The 27,424-nt window shown below is 37.4% G+C and overlaps 1 protein-coding gene across 1 annotated transcript; it reads right to left on the reverse strand.

The window, feature by feature from the left end:
* On the reverse strand, positions 1-27,424 carry LOC308279556 (zinc finger X-chromosomal protein-like; the record flags this gene model as incomplete). Its single annotated transcript, XM_080719688.1, has 7 exons — positions 1-1,184; positions 2,032-2,172; positions 3,078-3,233; positions 3,525-3,668; positions 4,036-4,185; positions 22,157-22,717; positions 27,364-27,424. 7 exons carry the CDS (start codon positions 27,422-27,424, stop codon positions 1-3), a joined length of 2,397 nt encoding a protein of 798 aa, XP_080575814.1.

Raw genomic sequence — 27,424 nt, forward strand, 5'->3', positions numbered from 1 at the left:
TTAGGATAGGTCAACTTCTTTATGATGTCGCATTATGTGCTGGTTCTTTTCTGAAGGTCTCCGGAACCCTTTCTTGCAGTACTCACACCGATGAGGATAGTCTTTTGTGTGAATTGAAATAACATGTCGTTTAAAGCCTGAGGCATCTGTAGTGCTATACTCACAATATTCACACTGATACACTTTGCGGCCACTGTGGGTCTTCATATGTTTTTTAAGCTCATTTTGCTGTCTGAATCCCTTTCTACATCTCTTACATCTAAATGGAAGATCCTTTGTGTGAACAGAGAGAATATGGCGACTTAGCACAAAAGGATCTGCAATCTTAAAATCACAGTGTCTACACTGGTGCATTTTTTTACCCTTGTGGGCAGCCTCATGTTTCTTGAGTTCTGAGGGCCTGTGGAACCCTTTATCACACATGTCACACTTGTGGGGATAGTCCTTCGTGTGAACTGAAATGATATGTCGCTTCAAATCACTTGAGTTCGAACTTTTGTGGTCACAATGCAAACACTGGTGTGTTTTGTTTTCTTGGTGGATAAGAAAATGTTCCTGCACATCTTTGGAATCTAAGAAAGTCAAAAGACAAATGTCACATTTGAATGGCATCTCTTTACTATGCTTAGTTTTTACATGGGTTTTCAAGTTAGAAGAGTCTGCAGACTTATATTCACAATACTGACATTGGTATGGCTTTTCCCCAGTATGAATTCTCATGTGCTTTTTAAGTTCTGAAGGGTGACGAAATCCTTTGCCACACTCTACACAAATATGAGTAAAGTTTTTGCTGTGGACTGCCAAAAGGTGGCGATTCAATAATCCTTGTTCAGCTGTCTCATAATCACAGAATTTACACTTGTGCATTTTGTTGGCTCCTTTTTCCTTATGCACCATTTTGTGAGTAAACAAAGCCCCAGTGTGGGAGAAATGCTTCCCGCATTCATCGCATTCGATAGCCTTCTCTGCCTTGCCAGTCAGCTTGTGGTTTTCCAGGTGGCTATGTAAGCTGATCTTGTTGTTGGTAGTGTAATCACAGTCAGTACAGCAGTACTTCTTCTTGGTAAGGTGTTCAGGATGGTTTTTCATGTGTCTTTTCAAAAATCCTCTTGACTTAAATTTCTTCCCACAAATCATGCAAGGGTACACAGTCAAGGGATGTCCATCTGGGCCTATAATTATTGCTAAGAAAGGGGAAAAAAGCATTAGTGCTTTAAGCCAAGTTCTGTTTTGTTCTAAAAATTCAAAGTGTGTTTTCTGAACATCACGAGGCAAGTACTCCAGACTTATGAGCATTCTTTTCATTGCTTTCTAACAAAAAAGAGTCACAAAATAATAACAATCTGATTTGGTTCTGTATAACCATATTAATTTTAATTCATTTATTTAAAGAAGAATGAATCAATCAAATAGAGATGAAGCCACTTTAATTTAAAAATTTGTAGAAAATTATGAATAAAGTTCACTATATATAATTTGGTCATTACAATCCCAATTTATGCTAATTTGTGGTAATGTTTAACCACACCTATTATATGCGGTAATGTTTAACAACACCATATTATATGCTGGTTTGCATGTTGTAAACCACAAAAAGTTTGCATGTTGTAAACATGCAAACCAGCATATAATATAAACCAAACAATATAGGAAAGGAATACATTATGTGAATAATTGAAATACTCTCTTACTCCTTTATAAAGTAAGCCTGATTTAAATTAACAGAGATTTTTGAAAACCATTCCCTTAAAGTTAAGTAGTGTATTTTAGGGTTTATTTTCATTTATAATTAAATCAACTGAAACTCTTAATCTTTTTCTTTAATATATAATCCAGAATCTATTTTTTTTCATTCAAAAATAATCATTCACGAATATCACTGAGTTATAAAAGTTATATTTTTTAAATTCAATACAAAAAGGCTACATGTGGTCTACAGTAAACATATCACAATATCCCTATGGATACATGCTAGAGTTTCTTCTAAGACCTCATAGAGATCCCTGTACTGTGGAACTCATGCTCTCTCACCTGTCTGGTACTGTCTAGAATCAGGTCTTCTTCTTTTCTTTGGTTTTTGTTTGGCCAGTCTGCCAAGGCCAGCAGACTCATCTATGTGCAATAGGGCACTTGCAGTGCCATTTCGATTTTCAATTCCATCAGAATTATTACCTAACAATGTGCATTAAAAAACACATTACAAAATATTATGAATCGTAAAAAAATAAATTATTACAACCACAAAAGTAAGCCATGATACTCATGAATGACAGAAATTTTCTATATCAGATAGTATTTGTTGTTGTTGCTGCTGCTGTTTTTCACTGGAGACTGAACCCAGAAACATCCTACCTCTTAGCTATATTCCAAGCTCTTTTTATCTTTTATTTTAAAACAGGATCTTGTTAAGTTGCTGATGGTCTCACTAAATTGCTGAAGCTAGCCTTCAATCTACAATCCTGTCTCAATATCTCAAATACTGGAATTATAGGCATGTGCTACAATGCCTGGCTTCAGATTTTTTTTTCTTCCTCTTTTACAGGTCTGGGGCTAGAACCCAAAAGCATTCAACCTCTGAGCTACACCTCCTGCCCTATTTTTTATTCTGTATTTTGTAACAGGGTCTCACTGAGTTGTGGAGGGCCTTACTAAGTAGTTGAGGCTGGCCTCGAACAGCAATCCTTCAGTTTCAGCCTCTTGAATACTGGGATTACAAGTGTGCTCCACCATCCCCAGCCAGATAATAAGTTTTAATGAGATGTTTAAAACAGGACCAAAAATTCCTATCATCCAAATCAGTAGCATTTTGACCCCATAGGTTTCCTTGTGGTATTTCAAAATTATAAAGTTATGAGACAGGAATAATAAAGAAAAAAAAATAAGCATTGTACTTCTTATATAATAAGAATAAAATTTTTATTAAAAGAAAAAGGTAAACTATATAATCTAAGTTCTCTACCTTTGCTTAAGTCATCATACCAGTTTCTTCATGCTTCTGAAATGCTAAGACCACAGAAACCATTTTCCAATAAGACATTCAAAAACCACCTAATTCCTCAAATTGCTGTGTGACTTACCATAAGCTGCTGCCCATGCAATTGGCATGAAGGCTTTCATTTCAGTATCATCCAATTGCTGTTCATGCACAGCAGATACTGCTGCTGCAGCAACAGCTGCATCCTCCTCTCCTACAATCACTTCCATATAAACCTCATCAGTAATTTCTGCAACACCTAAATACAAATTAACAAAATCCTTTGTGACTAGATTGAGACCACATAGGAAAAGAATAAAATCAGGTGTAAAACATAACAGTACTTCATAATTATTGTTGGAATAAATTACTCATTCTTTGGATTTCACCATAATTTGTTAAAAAAGCAACATTCTGAGTATGTATTAAGTGTCACTAATGTCCTTTCTTTGAATAGGGTAGCATAAACCTTTCCATAACAGTGTTATAAAAAAAAAGAAGAGCTTGTAGAAACATAAAGTAATCTCCCACAAAATGGCCACCTACTTACTTAAATCTTCATCTTCTTGTTGAGAGTCACTGACAGTCATATACACCATCTTTTCCCTAGGAACACGAATACTTCTGTTCTGATCAAGTAGTTCAACTCCATGGTCATTCTCAGGCTCACTCTCCACAATGTCTACAGTTCCACCTATTAAGGAAGAAGATAGTTCCAAGAAGTTACTTGCAACATCATTTCAACCTGTTTTAACAGACAAATTCCCAAATTTACTGGCTTACAGCCCCTTTTAGAAATAAAAAGAGAGCAGCTCAGTTCTCTCCTACGTGCACTCCTTATTTGTATTCAATGCCCCCAATTGTACCAGAAGCTACCATCATTCTGTTACCTCTATAACCTGCCCTAAGGAAAGAATTGGCAACACTGAGAATCTATACTAGAAATAACTTCAGAAAAGATTTTAAATTTCAATCTAACTCTTATATTGAAAAAATCTAAATGAAGTAATTAGGTGGAAGAATTTGAACAAATATATAACTTGCTAAAGAATTCCTCTTACCTAAATCATCCTCTCCAGGGTCAGCTTTAAAAATGTACACCTTGATAACTTCAGGGCAAGTACCATCCACTTTACAAGAACTGATTTCTGACTCTGTATCCATGGTAACTGCAGTAGAACCATCATGTTCCATTTTGCCAGCATCATTCACTACAGACACGGGAAACAGATCACAAACAGTAACATCAGATACTAAAATAAAATATTGCTACTTCTAAAAGTCATCTCTTTAAAACAAATTTGACCTCTATCCTGGTTCAAATAAAATTGAATGATTTTAACCTAGACAAGATTAGATGCAATAAATACATTTAAAAAGATTTTTTAAAGTCTTAAAAAACACCAGGCGTGGGGGCATAGGCTTGTAATCCTCATGCTTGGGAGGCAGAAACAGGAGGATCACACAGGTTCGAAGCCAGCCTCGTTGGCTTAATAAACCCTGTTTCCAAATAAAATATAAATTAGGTCTGGGAGTGTAGCCCGGAGGTAGAAGGGTTCAATCCCCAGTACCACCAAAAATGGTTCCATCCCCAGTACCACCAAAAAAAAAAGTCTTAAATTATCAAAATATGAATATCAAAAAGCTACACTGCAATGAGAAGAGATGAATGTATGCATGATTCAACCACAATGAGTGTCACTTGAGAAAAGGCAGTTAAGGTTTTAAATTCTTAGTTTTATTAACTGGCTTATGAACACAGAACACAGATTCTGAAATCTCTGAAAAAATCCTGCAAATTCACCACCCTGATCATAATAAGATCTCAAATTATGTTTCTCTATTCAAAATTCTTACATAGTTTATGATAAGGTAAATTTGGGATTTCAAAAACCAAACTAAAAAGCAAAAATATAGTGATATTTAATCATTTTTTTACTCATATGGAATGAAGGATTGCCTGCAAACAAACAGTATTTGGAATCTTATTTCCTATAATTGAGTATTATAAAATCTAATTACTTCATCTTAACTATAAGAACCCCAAAATACTGGACCCTAAAAAGCAGGCTTTGCAGGTTTTTTTTTTTTTTTTCCATTTTTGGCCTTTTCTGACTCTCTAACATACTTATATTTGCAAACCACATTTTAGTACCTATTTGATCTCAAAATTGAAGTTTCATTTAGAAATTCATTTGATTTCTTATACAATTTAAATCTAAAAGATCACTTACATGAAAAAGTAAACTTTCCCTTATATATAAAACTTTATATTGCCAGGTGTGGTGGCGCACGCTTGTAATCCTAGCATTTGGGAGGCTGAAACTGGAGGATCATGGTTCGTGGACAGCCTCAGCTACTTAGTGAGGCTCTTTGCAACTCAGTGAGACCCTGTTTCAAAATAAAGAATAAAAAATAGGGCAGGGGGTGTAGCTCAGAGATCAAATGCCATTGGGTTCCACACTTAGACCCACACACACACAAAAAAGAATATTTATACTAAAACTATACTCCACAGAGCAAACATTATTATTAAAATAATACAGAGCCAGGCATGGTGGCGCACGCTTATAATTCCTGTGCTTGGAAGGCAGAGACAGGAGGATCGCGCTGGTTAAAAACCAGCCTTGCTGGCTTAAGAGACCCTGTTTCTAAATAAAAAAAATATAAAATAGGTCTGGAAGTGTATCCTGGAGGTAGAAGGGTTTCCAGAAACCCCAGTACCAGCAAAAAAACAAAACAAAACAAAACAAAAAAAACCCGTAATATAGAATATTAATTTTCCAAATCTGATTATCATATCATGAAGAAAGAATGTCTTTAAAATTCTCCCTTGGTTTATAAAATATCACTGTGAGAGTGTAGGTCATAAAAGATTTGACAAATAATGCCATGTCCTGCCTCAGAAATAAATGGATAGCTTGGGGACGCCCTACGGCAAACTTAAATCTAACTCATCTCTCTCTAACTCATCTTGGAACCTCCAAATTGAGCAGCATTCCACATCACTGATTACCTTCATGAGAGATGGGAACTAAAGAAAAAAGAAACTCAAGAATATCTACAAGAATGAAGGCTGGCCGAGTGTGGTAGCACACCCTTGTAATCCCCCGTGCCTGGAAGGCAGAGACAGGAGGATCACACAGGTTCAAAGACAGCCTCAGCTACTGAGTGAGGCTCGCAGCAATTTAGTGAGACCCTGTTTCCAAGTAAAGTATAAAATAGGGCTGGGAGTATAGCCCAGAGTTAGAAAAGCCCCTGGTTCTACCCCCAGTACCACACACAAAAAAAAGAATGAAGGCTTGATAAAAAAGAAAAAGCAACAAATCCCTGAAAAAGCAGAAAAGGAAACTTCCCCCCAAAATGGTGGGAACTTTGGAAGTCTCAAAAACCTCTTATCTAGCAACCAGAGACTTATTCCATACACAGTGTAGGCACCAGACACAGAAGCACACACCCCCTGGTTGGCATCAGACAAAAAAGTGACCCAACCTACTACATGGTTCCTATCTCTTCCATCCCACCATGCACACAGGTAGAGGTAAGTGAATGAACCATAAGGAGGTGAGTACAGTCCCAGCATTGTGGGTAACTGAAAAGACACCATAAAAAAAAAAAAAGAGAGAGAGAGTGGGAAAACACACATATCTTGACTGTATGCCACACACAAAATTCTGAGGAAAATATTGGGCTTGAAAGTCACATACCAACCCTACATAGATTCCCCACACTTACTTTGGGATGGACCCTGAGCCTGCACCTGGTGCTTGGCACCTACATAGACAGAAACATCAGTCTGGTTTCTCAAAAGAGGCTCTAGCACAGGGCTTCAGACTGGCCTCTTTTTTACAGATATTCAAGCAAGTGGGAATGCTTAAAGTGTGCTCAGGAACACACTTGTAATGAATGGACTTTAAATATCTGAAAATATACATTCAGGCCCAAGAGGGCTACAGAAGACAACTTTGCTATATGTTTGTATGCTTGTATGTTTTTTCTTTTCTTTCCCCTTTGCATTTTTTCTCTTTCTACCCTCCTTCCTTTTCTCTTTCTTCTCTCACTTTTTTATAATTCTGGGGATTGAGCCAAAGACCCTGGGAACACTGGGTGAGCACCCTAAGCCACAGACCTATTCCCAGCCCAGAAAAGCCTCTTCCCAGAAGCCAGCAGTCAGTGCTAGTCTCTTCCAAAACAAACTCTGCAGGTAGGGAATCAAGCTTGAACTAGAGCTTTGCAGCAAGTTTCAATCCAAAAAGAAAGAAAATCCCAGCAAAGGACTACCAATAGCTACAGTATGGTTCAACTCTTCTACAACAAAGAATTTTTACTCATTTTAGAACTGACAGGTCTTTACTAGCTACTCTTTCGCTAAAGGACTAATATCTAGAATATACAAAAAACTCAAACACTCGCCAGGTGTGGTGGCACACGCTTGTAATCCCCGCGCTTGGGAGGCAGAGACAAGAGGATCGCACAGGTTCGAAACCAGCGGCGCGCACTGGCTTAGGAGACCCTGTTTCCAAATAAAAATGTAAAAATAGGTCTGGGAGTGTAGCCTGGAGGTAGAAGGGCTTCCAGGGACCCCAATACCACCAAAAAAACAAACAAAAAAAAAACCAAAAAAAAAACCAACTCAAACACTGCCAAAAAACCCTATTTTGCAAATAACCCAGTCAAAAAATGGGGAAGTGAACTAAATATACACTTCACAAAAGAAGAAATACAAATGGTTAGTAAATATTTGAGAAAATGTTCAACACTATTAGCAATCAGAAACACAAATTAAAAAACTACCCTGAGCCAAGCGTGGTGGTGCACACTTATACTCCCATTACTTGGGAGGCTGAGACAGGAGGATCATAGATTCAGCTATTTAGTGAGGCCCTCCACAACTTAGAAAAACAAAATAAACTAAAAACTACCCTGAGATTTCACCTAACCCCAACTATAATGACAATCACTAACAATAAATGCTGTCAAGGATGTAGAGAATTAGGAATTCTGATACACTGTTGATAGATTGCAAATTAGTGCAACCACTTTGGAAAACAGTGTGAAGAATCCTGAAAAGAATGAAACTGAATCTACCATGTGATACAGCTAAACCATTCCTACACAAAAGAAATGAAAACAGACTTCCACAGTAAGACTTATATACCTATGTTTATAGCAGAACAATTCATAATCACCAAACTACGGAACTGGCTGAATCAACAAATGAATGGATTAAAAAATCATACAATATATATACACAATTGAAATCTACTCACCAATAAGAACAAAATTACATCATTTGCCAGAGAATGGATGAAAATGGGCAATATTATGCTAAATTAGTCACTTATATACAGAAGCTAAGGAGAAATGAGGACACAGTACAGACTCCCAAAAAAGAAGAAACCTTAGTGGAGGGGAAGGCAGATGGGATGGGGATAGAAGTCTGGAAGAGGAAAGCAGCTCAATGGACATAATGTACATACACAAACTTAACAAAGCCAATCACTGTGCTGAGAACAGGAATGTGGAGAGGGAAAAGGAGAGGGCAAGAGGTGGGATGGGAGGAGGGTTCAACAAATACTCTGTGCATGTATGCCTCTATCACCCTGAACAGCATCAATAAAAAAAATCTCAAGTTAAGCTAAAAGAGGACAAAGAATATACAAAGAGTATAATAAAAACAAAAAATGGAAACATGAAAAATATATTACTATATATTTTATTGTATATAATATATATATGTATATATATATTTTTTTTTAATTATTATTTTTTTTGCAGTAGTGGGGATGGAACCCAGGGGCAGTTTACCTCCGAGCTATACCCCCAGCTCTATTTTCTAGTATTTTATTTTCGAAACAGGGTTTCACTGAGTTGCGAAGGGCCTAAGTAGCTGAGGCTGTATACAAACCGCAATCCTCCAGTCTCATGCGCCACTGCACCTGGCTTTATATATATTTAAATACTGCCACAATGTAAGGTACAAATGGGAAGAATGGCCAACTACTAAGCTAAAGCTATGTTGCAAAGGGCTTCACAGAACAAGGCTATCTTAATAGCCTAAATGGCATGGAACTTAGATTAAAAAAAAAATTAAAAGCACTCTCCCAGTGGGAATTTTTGTGAAAGGTCTGAAAATTTTTTGCTTTAAAAGTAAGGCTTTCATATTTTCCATCGTGTTAGCCTAGAAAAATTAGTCTGAAGTGAAGACATCAAGACATGAAACAGGGAGCTGGGCATGAATGGCCCACGCTTGTAATCCCAGCACTTGGGAGGTGAAGATAGGAGGATCCACGCAGGTCTGAACCCAGCCTTGCTGGCTTAGGAGACCCTGTTTCCAAATAAAAATATAAAAAAATAGGTGTCTAGGAGTGTAGCCTGGAGGTAGAAGGGTTTTCAGGAACCCCCGTACCACACACAGAAAAACACACAAAAGACATGAAGCAGGGATGCCACTTTTGACTCTACTTCAGCAACTCAGGTTATGAATCAGAAATCTTGAGTAGGAAGGAAAATAGGAAACATAGTAAACCTGAAGTCCAATTTTAAAAATAAACAGAACATAATGAATGAGTGACTGAGTTGTGAACCTACTAGCTGCTAGTTTTTGGAAAATAGCACAGATTTAGAACTATCACCAAAATGTTAATTGAAACTGGAGACCAAAGAATCTACATTATAAAAAAAAAAATAAGTGGTAGGACCTAGTGGCAACATCTATAATCCTAGGATGACAGGAGTTTTACAACTGGTCTTAGAAACTGAGTGAGGTCCTCAAAAATTAGTAAGACTGTTTAAAAAAAATTGGATTGGAATGTAGCTCAGAGGTAAAATACCCTTGGGTTCAATCCTCAGTACCTTATACAGGTAAAAAATGATTAAGCTGAAATCTAATAATATACGGGCAAGATAAGAATGAGAATTCACAAAGAAGTCTAAGGAGCAAAACCTAAAAAGTTTATTAATGCATGAAAGGAAGCTAAATTGTTGAAAGTTTCAAGAATCCTTCTTTAACCTGCAATAAATAGGTACACATACAAGTCAAGAAAGAATGTCTTTGGTGTTGATAAGCAGACATCACTATGTTCTTGGGTGAAAACTAATGAGTAAAAGGTCGAAGGGTCAAAGTGGGTCAAAAATTCAATCAAAATCTAATTTCTTCAATAAGTCTAAGGTAAAACCAGGTGAGGTGATGCACACTTGTAACTCCAGCATTTGGGAGGCTGAGACAGGAAGATCATAGTTCATGAACAGCCTCAGCTATTTAGTGACGTCCTCTGCAACTCAGTGAGACCCTGTTTCAAAATAAAGAATAAAAAATAAGGCTGGGGGTATGGCTCAAAGGTAGAAGGCCCCTGGTTCTATCCCAAGTACCAGAGGAAAATAAAAAGTCTAGTGTATATAATGCATATGTATATATAGATGGGTTCCTCTCCCCTTCAGTGCTAAGATTGGAACCAGAACCCAGGGCTTTAAAAATACTAGGCAAATCCTGTTACTCCCAGCCCAAGAAATCTAGTTCTAGGGGAAAAAAAGAAGTAATAGTATCTAGACTGAGTTATAGGATTAAGACAGTTAAGCATGTTCATGATCACAATCTTTGAGGGGAAATATAGAAAGTGAGAGACTATTGTTAGAAAATATAGTAAAATTGCTAGATCATAATCTAAAAAAAAAAGGGAGACAAAATGAGAAGCAAAGATGAAAAAATTTTTCTTGAATAGAAAATATATTATTTATTTTGAGATCTGAGGATAAATAGTAAACATAAATGAGAATATACCCAAGTTATTTTGAAGAAGGTAAGATAAGAATTTAGAATGCAAAAATTAAGAAAAGAGCAGGTTTGGTAGCTTCAACTACATGTACAGTACAACTAAGAATTTAGTTAACGGATAGAATGGCCGAGTGGGTAAAGAATTTGAAGGTGGAGAAGAATAAACTTTCCAGGATAAGCCTACTCATAATAAATTTGCCAATGCTTTGTGATTTTAAGTAACTCACTGAGCTTCCCTGAACTTCTAAGCTATCTAAATGAAGCATATTCTAAAAGTATGTGTTATAAACGTAGTTTGTGGGAAGAAAATATGCATCATGCCCTTACTTATAACAAAATGTATACTAAGGCTTCCCCACAAAGTTAAATGTGTTTATGATATATTCAGCTGACTGATCTAAGGTTATTTTCCTAAATAAATCTTTGGAATTCTGAACTAAGAATTGCAAGGACAAAGAGCTCAGTGAACAAAGCAGAAAATCCAAAATAAATTCATAATTTCTTCAGCGATTTTTTTATTTCTTGAGAACTTATCAAAGGCTGCTTTTAATGACCATCTTTTATTTTATAACTTCAATAGTTTTCTTATATATATGCTGGCCTCTTTAGGCAAGCATTAAAAACTTACTGTTTACAAGGTCAGGCTAGATATGTTAATAAATGTTAATTTGAGCCACGCTTTGGCCCCAAGCCTGAAATCCCAGTCCTTAGGAAGCTAAAACAGAAGGATTACAGGTTCAAAAATAGTTTCATCAATGTACTGACTAGACTCTCTACAACCTAGTGAGATAGTTTCAAAACAAAAAAATAAAAAAGGATCTGGAGGTATATCTTAAAGGTAAAATGCTCCCAAAATCTAACAAACACAAAAATCTTCAAAGGTATGCAAATAACCATAAAATAAAACTTATGCAGCCCCCAAAAGTCTAACAACTTAGGAACTTGCAAAAATGTTATATATTAAAGCCCATAGCTAGCTGGGTGCATGGCACACTTATAATCCCCACCTTTGGGAGGCTGAGACAGAAGAATTGCACAGGTTCAAAACCAGCCTCGGCTACTTAGTGAGGCTCTCAGCAACTTAGTGAGACCCTGTTTCCAAATAAAGTATAAAATAGGTCTAGGAGTATAGACCAGAGGTAGAAAGCCTCTGGGTTCTACCCTCAGTATCACCAAAAATTAAATAAAAAGCCCATAGCTTGAAATAAGAGATATTTCCAGTAAGTTTTTAAATATGTTAACATACCTCAAATACAAAAAGAAAATGAAGAACAAAGCTTTTTATTACTAGAGAAAAATAAAATTTACAGTAAAAGTTTTTTTACAGTTAAAAGTTTCACAGGTATACCCCAGCAATTCAACTTTCAAAAGATAAAAATTTTAAAACAATTTTAAAAATGAAAATTATAAAAGTGATTAAAAAAATTTTAGGGTGAGGGGTACTGAGGATTGAACCCAAGGTGACTCTACCCTACCCCTGAGGTATACCCCCATTCCAGTTTTTTTATTCTTTATTTGAAACAAAATCTAAGTTGCAGAAGACCTCACAAAGTAGCAGAGGCTAGCCATTTCCCCTAGTAGTAACAAGCGCACACCACTACGCCCAGCTAAAAACAGAAAATCTTAAATGGCTCATTACTACTCAAGTTTTGATTTAAAAGTTGCTATTAAGCCAGGTGTGGTGATGCAGGCTTGTAATCAATCCCAGCATTTGGGAAGCAAAGACAGGAGGATCACAGTTCGCAGACAGCCTCAGCTACTTAGTAAGGCCCTTTTCAAATTCAGTGAGACCCTATTTCAAAATAAAGAATCAAAAATAGGGCTGGGAGTGTAGCTCAGAGGTAGAATGCTCCTGGGTTCCATCCCCAGTACCACAAAAAAATAAAAAATAAAAAATAAAAAGATAAAGCTACCATTAAAATATTTAGAATAGATTGAGAATGTTGGCATAAAACTGAGTCATATAATTTCTGCACAACTATGTAAGAAAAAATGCAGTAATGAAGAATTAGAGTTTGGAGCAGAGATTTTCAAAATAGGTGTTTTATCTGGAAATTATCTCATTTCTTCCATATTTATAGATAAAACTTGGGGACAATATATACTTTGTCTGAAGCCTATGAATTATTAAAGGGAGTTAGAAGAAAATAAGCTTCCTTTTTAACTGATCATATCACTTCTTTATGGTTCTAGAGAAAATCAATTATAATTTCACTGAGGAATAAAATGGTATTGCATTTGCACTAGAGTTGCCTTTAGTCTAAATTAATATAATCAGAAATATTTTGCTATTCTCAGTTTTCCAGCTCTCTGTTCACTCCACTACCTAGTTTCTTAAAATCAGGTTGTTGTTAAGATTTATTAACCACCACCTATTCCAGTAATTGTCTATTTGATTTCTCTCTCCTGAAGTTTCTGACCAAATATTTATGATGCACTTCTATCAGTATGACTTGCCAAAAAAAAAAAAAAAAAGAATTCATTTACTCAAGTCTGTCCTTATCCTACCAAGTAAAAAAAAAAAAAAACAAGCAGTATGTGGTGGTAACACACTTATAATTCCAGTACTTGGGAGGCTGAAGACAAGAGGATCACAGGTTTGTGGCCCTCTGCAATATAGTAAGAACCTATTTCAAAATAAAGAACTAAAGAGGGCTGAGAGTGTATCTCAAAGGTAAAATGCCCTTGGGTTCAATTCTTAGTACCAAAAAATAGAAAATTAAAAAAAAAAAAAACCCAAACCTTCAGGAGAGCAACTAAAATCTGGCTTCAGCAAATTGCCCTTGTTGTTAGTTTTATTTTCTTAATATGATGTATCTTCATTTATGTACTTTAAAAATAAAACAGTGCCCGGCGTGGTGACGCATGCTTGTAATCCCCATGCTTGGAGGCAGAGACAGGAGGATCACACAGGTTTGAAGCCAGCCTCAGCTATTTAGTGAGACTGTTTTCCAAATAAAATATAAAATATGTCTGGGAGTAAAGCCCTGAGGTAGAAAGCCTCTGGGTTCCACCCCCAGTACCATTAAAAAAAAAAAAAGGAGGACTTCCGGGATGATAGCGACCGAGAATAGCGGGGCTTAAGAGCCCCGCTAACAACCAATCTCCATTACCACAAAATCAGCGCCTTTCATAGCCAGAAAACACCATCACCAGAGAAACAAAAAAATCACCAGGCTCCAGAGAGAAAGCGGACTGAGAACAGAGCTCAGAGCCACAGAGGAGATACACTGGCCTCACGCCCGAGGACGCAGCAGCAGCGCTTTACTGCCAGCGGCAGAGGCGAGTTCACCAGACGGCTACAGCAAGCCGAGGTGAGCCGCTGCGGAACAACCAGGCGGGATTGCTCAGTGCAGGGATAATCTAAAGCTCCCAGTGGCTGAGATCAGCACACGCTGCAGGGATTCAGAGTGGAACTCAAAACCAAGAAGAAATACGCCAGCCACATGGCCGAGGGCGTAGCAGCGGCGCCATATTGTCACCGGCGGCAGCAGCAGCGAATTCACCGAGTCCAGTACAGCTACATCTGCGTACTCAAGAACAGTGAGTCAAATTGCAGGCTACAGAGGAGAAATCCCAGTACTGTACTCCAGTGGGGGAGTGGCGGTGGCAGAGATATCACACCATAGGAGAACGTACAAACTGGCACCCCATAGTTTAAAGCAGCCTCTATCGACTCTCTGGGTTGGAGACTCTGTGATACAACCCAGTAAAGGAGTAGTGGGATCTGAGATACTACAGACTCGAGATCCAGAGCACCTTAAGTGAAGTCATAGTGACACAAGGGAAGAACCCAGAGAAGGCACAAACTTCTGAAATCATGGGAAAGAGGAATAACACTGGAGCAATGAATGCCCACAACCCCACAACATCAGAACCCGATAAAACAGAAAATCAGAGATTTCTAGAAGATCAAATCAGGAAAATAACTGTAGAAATAATAGAGGTGCTTCGAAAAGAACTCAGAGAGAGCCCAAAAGAGATATAGGATGCAATTAATGAAGTAAAGGCCTCAATTCAAAGCACAAACAACCGATTAGACCACATGGAGAACAGAATCTCGCTCTTAGAAGATGATCATTCCAAAAATGAACACATAGTTTCTAATCTAGAAAAAAATATCCGACAGCAGGAATCTGATATTGAAGAAATATGGGCCCATTTTAAGAGAGCTAACCTAAGAATAATTGGAATAGAGGAGGGAAAAGAAAGTGAAACCAAAGGGATCAACAATCTCTTCAAGGAAGTAATAGCAGAAAATTTTCCAGACATAGAGCAAGAGGTCGATACGCAGGTCCAGGAAACTTATAGAACTCCCTTTAGACAGGATCGGAGAAGAGGTTCCCCACGCCACATAATTGTCAAAATGACCAATGTGGAAGCCAAGAAGAGAATCTTAAAGGCAACAAAAACAAAGGGCCAAGTGACATTCAGAGGCAAACCAATTAGAATCACTCCAGACTTCCCAAACCAAGTCATGAGAGCCAGAAGGGCTTGGAGTAACATATTCCAAATTCTGAAAGAAAACAACTTCCAGCCAAAAATTTCCTACCCAGCAAAACTTTCTATCAAACTTGATGGAGAAATAAGAAGCTTCCATGACAAACAGAAACTGAAGGAATTTATGTCTTCAAAATCAGCGCTAGAGAAAATACTCAAAGAGATTAACTACAAAGAAGAAATAGGTAACACACACCAGAACCAGAGAAACAAGATTTTCCATCCAACAGACAACTAAGATTGGTTATCTGTGGAGATACATTATTTATGTTAGTCTTTTACCTATTTTAAATTGTATTGTTTGCCTTTATTGTTGTTAATTTTTAGGATTTCTAGTTGGAATATTAATATACCTTCAGATATAGCATTTGGAAATATTTTATCCAACTCTATTAGTAACTTTTAACTCTGTTTACATTGTCTTTGGATATACAATTTTTTTTTTTTATTTTTTAGGGAGTTTGTATATTCTTCTGTTGCCTGTGCCATTGAAATCATATCCAAGAAATCACTGCCAATTTCAATGTTGTGAGGTTTTATGACCCAGATTTTCTCCTAAAAGTTTATAGTCTTAAGATTTATATTTAGGTCTTTTATCTATTTTGAGTTAATATTTGTATATGGGATTAGGCAATGGTCCAGTTTTATTCTTTTCCATGTAATTATTATTTTTCGACAATATTTAGTTAACAGATTATTATTTCCACCACCAAATGTTCGTGGAAACCTTGTCAAAAACAACTTGACAATATAGGGAAGAAGTTAGCTCTAGGCTTTTATTTAACTCCAATGGTTTATATATCTGCCTTTAGAACAGTACTACATTGTTTCAATTATTGTAGCTTTATATGGTTTGAAATCAGAAAATATATATCCTCTAGCTTTGTTCTTTTTCAAGATCGTTTTGGGTATCTAGAGTCCATATTCCATATTAGGATAGATTTTTTTCTGAAAAATAAATATATAAATATATGATATTTCACCTAAAAAAATAGAAAAAAATATACTCTGGTAAGAAAGTAAAAAGAAATATTGAAATGTTATCTTTAAGTCATCAAAAGCTTGGTATCAGACAAATGAAACTGTTATGAGAGATTATCATTTTTAGTTTTGGATAAATTGCTATAATACTAGACGTCAACCACTAAGCCAAGCATGGGAGGGAGGGATGGGGAGAGAACGGGGTGGTGATCAGCTGGGGGCTGACTGGGCGATGTGTGCATGTATGTCTACAAAAGTTTGTATCCCATTATGATGTATGAATACAATGCACCAATAAAAAAAAAAGGAAAATAAAAAAGGATGTGCTTAAAACTAAGTCACTTTAATTTTTGATAGAAATTACAATATTATTCAGATATTTCTCTTATATACAAAAGTAAAAGAAAGGAAGAATATAACTTGTTTAAAAGAAAAATTATGTAATAAAAACAAAACCACATAAAATTTATAAAACATATGTCCTATCTTACAAAGTCCCAAAAGAAAAGACAGAAAAGGAATGAAAGAACATTTTAAGAATATGGCTGAAAATCCTAAATTTGGTAAAAACAAAACAAAAAACAGTAGCCTACACACATAAAGAAGTTGTTCCGCAAATACAAGTGGGTCACTTCTAACTACAACATAATACATTGTCAAATGACAAACCAAACTTTAATCTTCCAATAAGAATAGTAGCTGTTTGCCAAAAGACAATTCTTAAATGAAGTTTTAATCTTCCAAAAAGAAAGCTAGAAGGCAGCAACAGAATGACATACTCAATTATGTTGGGAAAAAAAAAGAAAAAGACTGCAAATCATGGTGGTGCATGCCTGTAATCTTAGTACTTAGGAGGCTGAGACAGGAGACTAACAGGTTCAAGGCCAGCCTCAACAACTCAACAAGACCTTGTTTAAAAATAAAAAGGTCTGGAATGTAGCTTTAAGACAGACTACCCCTGGTTTCAATCCCAGCACAAGAAGGATAGAGGACACTATGAAGCAGGTTATAAAGGGGAGAAAAAAATGCAATAAGGGATGGAGCAAAGCAGAAGGTAAAATTAAGACATTGCCAGATAATCTAAACATAGTAAAAAAGCATTCCAAAACAAATTCAGATATCTATAGTCAACTGGCTGTACAAGACAATTTAATGGGAAAAAAGCAGTCTAACAAATGGTACAGGGATAAGTTTTCATCATGGTCATTCATAACCAATTCTTAGTTCTTATCAGAAGCACTTTTCTTTCCTGGACTTAGATTAATACAGTTCCCTCTCTGAGTCTATCCAAAATAAACAAAACCATATATAATTTTGTAATTGTTTGTATTCTCCAATTCCTTCTCAAAGTCTATCAAAAAAAGCAGAATATACTACATAATAAAAATATGTATTTTCCTCAGGAAGAACCCTATGTTTCATTAATAATTTTAATAAATGGGTAACAGCACACTCACACCTTTCATATTTCTAACCTTTAATCCTTTCCTTTCATCCTTTCAACTTTTCCAGAGCTATTCTTTTAATGCAAAAGAGATTGAGGAGCCAGGCATGGTGGTGCACACTTGTAATCCCCATCCTTGGAAGGTTGGAGACAGGAGGATCACCCTGGTTTGGAGCCAGACTCGCTGGCTTAAGAGACCCTGTTTCCAGATAAAAATATATATATATAAAATAGGTCTGGAAGTTTAGCCCGGAGAAGGGTTTCCAGGAACCCCAGTACCAATACCCCCCCCCAAAAAGAGAGAGATAGATTGAGGGCCAGCAGGACAAAGCAGTCTGATAAAGCAGACTTGAAGCCAATATTAATCACAAGAAATAAAAAGGCCCACTTCAGACTTGTAAAGGGAACAATGAAAATATAACACTAATAATGTTTGTTTTGTATTTTGTTTTGTATTTTGGTGGCAATGAGGATGGAACCCAGGAGCATTCTACCATCCAGCTACACCCCAACTCTATTTTTTTATTCTTTATTTTGAAATAGGGTATCACTAAGTTGCAAAGTACCTAACTAAGTAGCTGAGGCTTTCCCTGAACCACATCCTCCTGTATCAGCCTCCCAAATCCTGAGAGTGTAGCCCAAAGTTAGAAAGCCTCTGGGTTCCATACCCAGCACATACATACATACATACATACATACATACATGCATGCATGCAAATACCAAGCCTTGACAAAGGCAGTAAAAACACGTTGGAAAAAATATGTTAAGACACTTTTTGTTGGTGGTGGTGGTGGTACTGGGGGTAGAACCCAGGGACTTTCTACCCCCGGGCTATACTCCCAGACCTATTTTATACTTTATTTGAAAACAGGATCTCATTAAGTTGCTAAGAGCCTCACTAAATAGCTGAGGCTGGCTTTGAACCTGTGCGATCCTCCTGTCTCAGCCTCCCAAGCACGGGGATTACAAGCATGCACCACCATGCCCGGTCAATGTTAAGATACTTTTTTACAAATACTGAGGGGAAAACTGTATATTCTTATGGAAAAGAATGAAACTAGATCCCCATCTTTCAAACTGTACCAAAGTCACCTCAAGTTGGATATGGTGCTGCAATCCTTAATTCCAGTGCTTGGGAGGCTGAGAGAGGTTGGAGGACAGCCTTAGCAAGAATACAGACTCTCGGCAACCTAGCCAGACCCTATTTCAAAAAGAAAAAGAGGGCTGGGGCCTCCGAGGCCAGGATCGGAGCCTGCCTAGGGGTTAGGCCGGTGCTGGGGCCAGTGAGGCCGGCACCGGAGCCTGCCATGAGGCAAGGATGGTACTGGGGCCTCCGAGGCCGGGATTGGAGTCTGCCGAGGGGTGAGGCCGATGCTGGGGCCAGCGAGGCCGGCATTGGAGCCTGCCATGAGGCAAGGCTGGTGCTGAGGTCTCCGAGGCCTGGATTGGAGCCTGCCTTGAGGCAAGGCCGGTATTGGGGCCTCTGAGGCCAGGATAAGAGCCTGCCGAGGGGTTAGGCCGGTGCTGGGGCCAGCGAGGCTGGCATTGGAGACTGCCATGAGGCAAGGCCGGTACTGGGGCCTCCAAGGCCAGGATAACAACCTGCCGAAGGGCTAGACCGGTGCTGGGGCCAGCAAGGCCGGCATCGGAGCCTGCCGTGAGGCGAGGCCTGCATCAGAGCCTGCCGTGAGACATGGCCAGTGCTGGGGCCTCCTAAGCCGGGAACGGAACCTGCCGAGGGGTTAGGCCAGTGCTGGGGCCAACGAGGCCGGCATTGGAGCCTGCCGTGAGGCTAGGCCGGTGCTGGGGCCTCCGAGGCTGGGACTGAAATCCTGCCAAGGGGTTAGGCCGGTGCAGGGGCCAATGGCCAGCATCGGAGCCTGGCGTGAGGCAAGTTCACTCCTGCGGCCTCCAAGGCTAGGACCAAAGCCAGCTTAGGGGTTAGACCGGTGCAGGGGCCAGCGAGACCAGAACTGGGGCCTCCCATGAGGCAAGGCCGCTGCTTGAGCCAGCGAGGTCTGGATCAGTCCACTGAGTAGCCAGGCCACTACTGGGACCATCAAGAGTGGGATCGGTACTTGCAACACAGCATGCACAGAGAAATATCGCAGAAAATATAAATCAGACACTTCTCTTAATCAGCAATAACTAGGAGGAAAAGGGCAACAGGAAGAGGTTGAGCTATAGAAAGGGCCCTATAGTGAAGCAACTAATGTGACCAATCAGAGGGTATGTAATACTGGAGGACGGAGCCTCTTTAAAACGCAGGAGGTACATAAACAAATGTATCAAAGTAAATCACCAAAGAAGCGTGGGATGGAGGGAGGGGGAGGGAATGGGATGGGGGCTGGAGGAGGGCTAATTGGATGATGTGTGCTTGTATATCCTCTCAAGTCTTGTACTCCAATGTGATTGATATGACTACAATGCACCAATTTAAAAAATAATTAATAAAAAAGAACTATCATACTTAAAATTAAATAAATAAATAAAATGAAATAAAATATTTACATTTTAGCCAAAAAAAAAAAAGAAAAAGAGGGAGGAGATGTAGCCTGAAGAGACAACATCCTTGGACTTAATCCCCAGCACTACAAAAAATAAAGTAAAAGAATTTTTATTTTATCTAAGACCAAAAAATCAGAACAAAATCTTTGCAAGTACTAGAAGAAAGAACAAAATCTTTGCAAGTACTAAAAGGAAAAACTAAGTCAACTCTTCAATATATAAATGTAATAAGAAACCTCATGTATGGTCCTTTAAAGTTCATGGGGAAAAAAAGCAAAACAAGCTGGGTGTGGTTATAATCCCAATTCTTGGGAGGCTGAAAAAGGAGGATCACAGTGAAGTTCAGAGCCGCCTCAGAAACTTAGTGAGTCCCTGTTTCAAAATAAAAGAATAAAACAGGGCTGGGAGTGTAGCTTGGAGTTAGAATGATTCATCCATGAAGAAGAATAAAATTCTTTTTGTCATTTGCAAAAAGAATAAGAAAAAAAAAAGAACACAGAGAACTAAAGAAAAGCATGCTAAGGGAGATAAGCCAGATTCAGAAAGTCATGGGACAAATAGTTTTCTCTTACACATGAAAGCTGGAGAGAAAAGAAGAAAAAAAGAATGGCTCAGAATAAAAAATAGGGATGGACAGTGTAACCTGCAGGTTGAGTGCCCCTGGGTTCAACACACACACACACACACACACACACACACACACACACACACACACACACGAGAGAGAGAGAGAGAGAGAGAGAGAGAGAGAGAGAGAGAAAGGAAAGAAAGCTGCACATGACACTTTCAAGACTGAGATAGAAGAGAGAGAGAGAGAGAGAGAGAGAGAGAGAGAGAGAGAGAGAGAGAGAGAGAGAGAGAGAGAGAGAAGAGAGAAGAGAGAAAAGAAAGCTACGCATGACACTTTCAAGACTGAGATAGAAGTGGCCAGCCTCTGCTGATACTCAGTGAGGCCCTCCACAACTTAGTGAAAGCCTGTTTCAAAATTAAAAAGAATGGAGCTCATGAAAATTAAGACTATAGTAGAAAAAGAGAAGTGTTCAGGGAGGAAGAAGGGGATGAAAAGATGAGAAAAGGGGAAAGAGAACAGTAAAAATTATGCAATGCACATATATGAATGTATCAATGAATCTCAGTATCACATAGAATTACAATGCACCAGAAAATTAAAATAAAAATATATTTTTCAGGATAAACTCTCTTGCAGTGTCAGTAATAATTCCAATGAAGTAGGTAACAGTATAATCAAATTTCACAGTTTCATAAAATAGTCCTTTGGCCAGGCGTGGTGGTGCACACTTGTAATACCATGCTTGGGAGGCAGAGACAGGAGGATTGCGCAGTTTCAAAACCAGCTTTCCTGGCTTAAGAGGCCCTTTTTCTAAATAAAAAACATAAAAATAGGTCTGGGAGTGTAGCTCGAATGTAGAAGGGTTCCATCCCCAGTACCACTTACCACATAAATAAATAAATAAATAAATAAATAAATAAATAAATAAATAATCCTTTGCCTCTATTCCATATCTTTCTGTTTTCACAACTATCCTTATTCAGGAATCAATTTTCTGTTTCATTTCATTTACATATGTGGCTTATGATACAGAATAGATTGATTTCTGTAAAATTAAGATAAATCTCACATACCTGCATTGTTTTACTGAAGTTTAAGTCACAAGCAAGAAACTTCAACCTTGATATAAGCTAGAAAAAAGAATCTTCAAATACACATTTGAAGCCAAGTGTGGTAGTGTACACCTATAATCACAGGTACTCAGGAAACTGATGCTAGACTACTGAAAGGTTCAAGAATAGCCTCAACAGCTTATGAAGACTTTGTCTTAAAATAAAATGAAAAGGGTTATAAAGATAGTTCAATACCAGCCTACCATGTGTGAAGCACTAGGTTCAATTCTCAGTATCACAAATAAAAACAATCAGTACCTTTGACAGACATAGTTCCCTGCCCAGACTTACAGGAAATCATAAGGTAGTCCTCACAGTTGCTCCTGTCATCCTCTTGTTGGTCCAAAGGGATCCCATTGGCATCTATGACTGCTTCTGAGGCACAGTCGGCTACCAATACTTCTTCTGTAACTATGTCAGTGGTCAGAGCATCAGTAATAATTTCTGCTTCTACTTGGCTATCATGAACCACCTGTTCAGCATGCCCAACACCAGACAGGTGTATAGATTCACTTGTCAAGACATGTTCTGGAAGAGACACTGAAGCTGAAGTAATATCAGAAACTAAAACATCATCTGGAACTGTGCACTGTACTAAAGAAACTTCTTCAGTTACATCTGAATCAAGTACTTGCTCAGGAATAATGACATTTTCAGATACATCTGCTTCCTCTAAAATATCTGAACACTGAACATCCTCTATAACAACATCTTCAATAACATCTTGGATTACAACGGAGTCTGGGTCATCAGGAACAAAGTTATGCACAGTTATGTCTGAATTAGAAACAAAAACTGTTTCTTGTACTTCGACAACAATTTGATCACTATCCATGTGTGTAGCATCAGCTCCTTAAAAAATAAAAATTAAAACAATAATTTTTCAGGTAAATATGCATGACTATCTCCAATAATATAAATCGTACTTAGTTTCTACCAAGAAAAGACTACCATTATAATAAACTAAAGAAATAAAAATATAATCTATATAACAAGTAGAAATTAACTCAAAAATTTACTAAACCATAACCAATTAAAACATAAGAAATACTAGAAAAACTAAAATCTTGGGAGAGTCACAGAAGATAAATATTCCAATGGAATAAATTTTAGAATATCAACATGAAAAATTCCCCATGCCAATAAAATAAAATCTTAAGGAGATGATTATATAAAACAAGCAAGTAATATAATCTTAAAAACAAATAAACCATTTTTCTTAATGTCTTCACCATCTCCCTAACATATCAGTTTTATTCTTTGGTCATTTTGAACATATTTCTTTTTTACCGTTTCCATTTTTCATTCACCCTATACCTTCCTTACTTTTATATTTTTGTGCATTAGCCCACCAGTAACTTCTACCTATAATGTCGGCAATAACAAAATCATCCTTTAAATCTAAGACATAGAACAATTGGGAATACAAAGTAAAGGTGGGTAGGTCACAATTAGAGGGAAGAAAATTGGTTGAGAAGGCAACTGAGTGGCAAATAAAATGAGTAAAATACAACTATCTGGGGTTGGTGAAGGGTGAAGACAATTGAGGTAGGACAACCCCACTGTAACAGGTTACTTTGCTTTCTCTTAGCCCTATCTTTCATGGTCCCTTACCCCAATTTCCAAAGTAGTTCCTCAGAATATAAAACGGCCTAATCTATTTCCTTTCTGCAGTTAAGGAATAAAGGTAGAGGGTGAACCAATAAAAGACCACCAAGAATAAATGAGTTAACCAAGATCACAAAATCTGCATAGCAGATAATACTAAATGTTACTCTCAATGTCACAAACAAGAATAGAATTTATATCTTTACCTAAAAATGTAAAATAAAATAAACTCAGAATTGTAACAAAAGATCAAATAATACATTTTAGATATTATGGCTCCTTGTTCATAGAAAAGCAAACATAAAAGACTTAAGAGTTACTAAGGTGACTTTTTTTTTTTTTGTACTGTGGATGGAACCCAGGAGCATTCTACCTCTGAGCTCCAACCTCAGCCTATTTTTATTCTTTATTTTGAAACTGGGTCTCAAACCGGGTCTGGGAGTATAGCCGGAATAGAAGGGTTCCATCCCTCGTACGACCAAAAAATTTTTTAAAAAGACATGCCCTCCAAGAAACATCTTTTGACACACAAAAATGATCAAGGGCCAAAAAAATAATAAAAGCTGTAGTAGTCTTTAAAGTCAGTTAAGCCAGGGATGGTAGGGCACGCTTGTAATCCCACCATTTGTGAGGCTAAGATAGGAGGATCACAGTTCGTGGACAGCCTCAGCTACTTAGTAAGGCCCTATGCAACTTAGTGAGACCCTGTTTCCAAAATAAAGAATAAGAAATAGGGCTGGAAGTGTAGCTCAGAGGTAGAATGCCCCTGGGTTTCATCCCCAGTACCGTAAAAATAAATAAATAAATAAATAAATAAATAAATAAATAAATAAATAAATAGTTAATACATGCTTGGATTACCCATGTGTTATAATAATGAAACATTCCTGCTTTTATTCCTATAAGATTTCTACAAAATATTTTGTATTCTTTCATTTCTATATTCCTAATAAACTACATGAAGTAATAGATCAATATAATTTATACTGTGTAGACATAAAGGTGAAAGCATTTAATGGCAAAAGCACTAAATAATCTAAATCAGACATCAGGATTGTACACTTACACTTTGTGACCTTGGGCAAGTCATTTAACCTCTGAGTTTCAGTTTCCTCATTAGTAAAATGAGGACAGTAATATTTGTCATGCATATCTCATAGGACTGTGGTGATAATCAAACGGAAATGTATGGAAAGTGTCTTGAAAAACTGTAATGAGAGGTTTCATTATTGTTATGCACATGAAATTATAAACTATGGCAGATTAAATGACTTGCTCAAAGACAGACAACTATTGTTAAGTGTTAACCTTCTGCAATAAAATGCAATTAGCCCTTCAAATTCTATCATTTAGCCCAAGTCCCAGGACTGGTTCTTGCCAGGCATGGTGGCACATGCTAGTAGTCCCAGTACTTGGGAGGCTGAGACAGGAGGATCACAGGTTCTCTGCCAGCCTAACTTGGAGGTAGAATGCCCCTGGGTTCAATCCCTAGAAATGAAAAAAGCTTAAAAAAAAAAAAAAACTTAATTCTCTCTTTTAGGCACATCAACTGAATTTCAAAACATTTTAGTAGTTCAGTGGTAGAACATGTTTGAGGTCCTGGGTTTAATCCCTAGAAGCAGCAGGGGTTGGGGGAAACCTGAAGCTATATGGCATGAAGCTAACTGGTATGAAGAAAAGCTAACATTTTAATTTCTATCATATAAAAACCAAAGTAGATGACTCATGATAGAATTCTGATCTACAGAAACCATGAGACAATAGATTTTGTTTTCAGCTACTATTTGTGATAATTTTATTCACTAATAGAAGTGAAAAGATTTTGAGCCAGAAGTGGTGGCGCACGCTTGTAATCCCAGCATTCGGGAGGCTGAGACTGGAGGATTGCAGTTCGCGGACAGCCTCAGCTACTTAGTGAGGCCCTCAGCAACTCAGTGAGACCCTGTTTCAAAATAAAGAATAAAAAATAGGGCAGGGGGTGTAGCTCAGAGGTCAAATGCCCCTGGGTTCCATCCCCAGATCCGCAAAAAAAAAAAAAAAAAAAAAAAAAAAGATTTTTTTTTTTTTTTTTTTTTGTGGTACTAAGGGTGGAACCCAGAGGCTTTCTAACTCCGGGCTATACTCCCAGACCTATTTTTGGAAACAGAGTCTCACTAAGTTACTGAGAGCCTCACTAAGTAGCTGAGGCTGGCTTCGAATCTGTGTGATCCTCCTGTCTAAGCCTCCCAAGTGTGGTGATTACAAGCGTGCGCCACCATGCCCGGCTTAGATTTTGATACTAAAAATGGAGAAGATACCAGGAGTACTCTACTCCTAAAGACTAAATAACACTCCTAATGTTACTTTATTTTAATTAATTTATTTTTGTGATACTGGGGGTTGAACCCAGGGACATTCTAACTCTGAGCTATACCCACCCTCTAGCCATACTTCTTATTCTTTATTTTGAAATAGGGTCTCACTAAGTTGCAGAGAGTCTTGCTATAAGGCTGAGGCTTTCCCAAACCAATAATCTACCTTTCTCAGCCCCCCAACTACTGAAATTACAGGCAAGCACCACCACATCCAGCTTAATCGACTTTCTCTGACCCATTCAGTTCAAACTAGCAGTATTTCTGTTGGAATTTGTTATGAGTATTTTGTGTGTCATGGCAATTTATCACAGTAGTAAGAGGCCTATCTACAAATCTTTTAAAAATAATCCCTATTAGGGCAAGACCTCAAAATTTGTTTAGACTGATGTCTCTTTCCCTTTTTGCCTCAAAATACCCTAAACTATTACTGAATATTAGTAGATAACTTGTTTCTTTAGCTGTAGAGGTGAACAAATGGAAAGAAATCTTATCCCTAAAGTATTTAGTAATTGATATTTAGTGTTATCATTGGCACCTTGTTTAGATGTGATTTGATATTTGTGGGCTTCTCTAATTTTGGATGAGATTTTTGGAATGGGAATCTTGAAATAGGGTGACTGTAACATTTTGGAAGGATGTAATTGAGAACTGGAATGAAAACAAGAAAGCAGGATGTTCCCCAGAAATTTTCTGTCCATACCCCATCCTTAAATGTTATATATATGGTATGTGATTAGGCAAAAGAAAATACAGACATATAACTAGGGGTATTTGAAGGTTATCCTAGATTACTTAAATGGATCCAATCTAATCCTATGACCTCTTAGAGGGACAGTTTTCTGGCCAGAGGTAAGATGATATAATGAAAGGAAATAACAAGCTTCAAAGAATGACAGAAAGACCTATCATTGCTACTAGAGTGAACTATATGTAAAGCCTAAGAAATGTGGGCAGCCTTTAGAAGCAAAACCACTAGGGCTAATAAACTATAGTGAAGAAACAAATATCTCCATCTTATCACCACTCAAAGTATAAACATTATTAGACTCAATATAAACATTAGACTCAAAGTATAAACATTATTAGAAAGGCTTTCTCCCTTTAAGGCCTGCCAGAAATGCAAACCCCTAATTTTGATTTTATACACTGATTTTTAACCTTCTGAAACTTTATAGAGAAAATCCAGTTGAGCCACAGTACATATATTTTCTTCTGACTTGTGAATTTTGAGATAAATTTGCATCATCTTAGGTCAATAAAATTGCAGAAATATATTAATGTAACAAAAGAAAACTTACATAATTCTTAAGTGACAACTAATGACATCTAGCTATATAACAGAGAATCAGTATAATTGAAAGTTAATAATAAAATTTTAGTATTGATGACATAAAAAGATTGTCTTGGCTATGTGATTCTGGCAGAAAAATTAGATACATAAGAATAAATTGGTAACAAATCTAGCAATTCATCCTATTGATAAATAACTCCAAATCTGGTTATGTAAGAAATAAGTCAACCCAAGAAATAATATACCTATTCCATCAAAATATGAATTTGGTTCTTGTGGCTGCAATTCAAATTCATCTTCATCCAT

Source organism: Muscardinus avellanarius, assembly GCF_963383645.1.
Source record: "Muscardinus avellanarius genome assembly, chromosome: Y".
NCBI lineage: Eukaryota > Metazoa > Chordata > Mammalia > Rodentia > Gliridae > Muscardinus > Muscardinus avellanarius.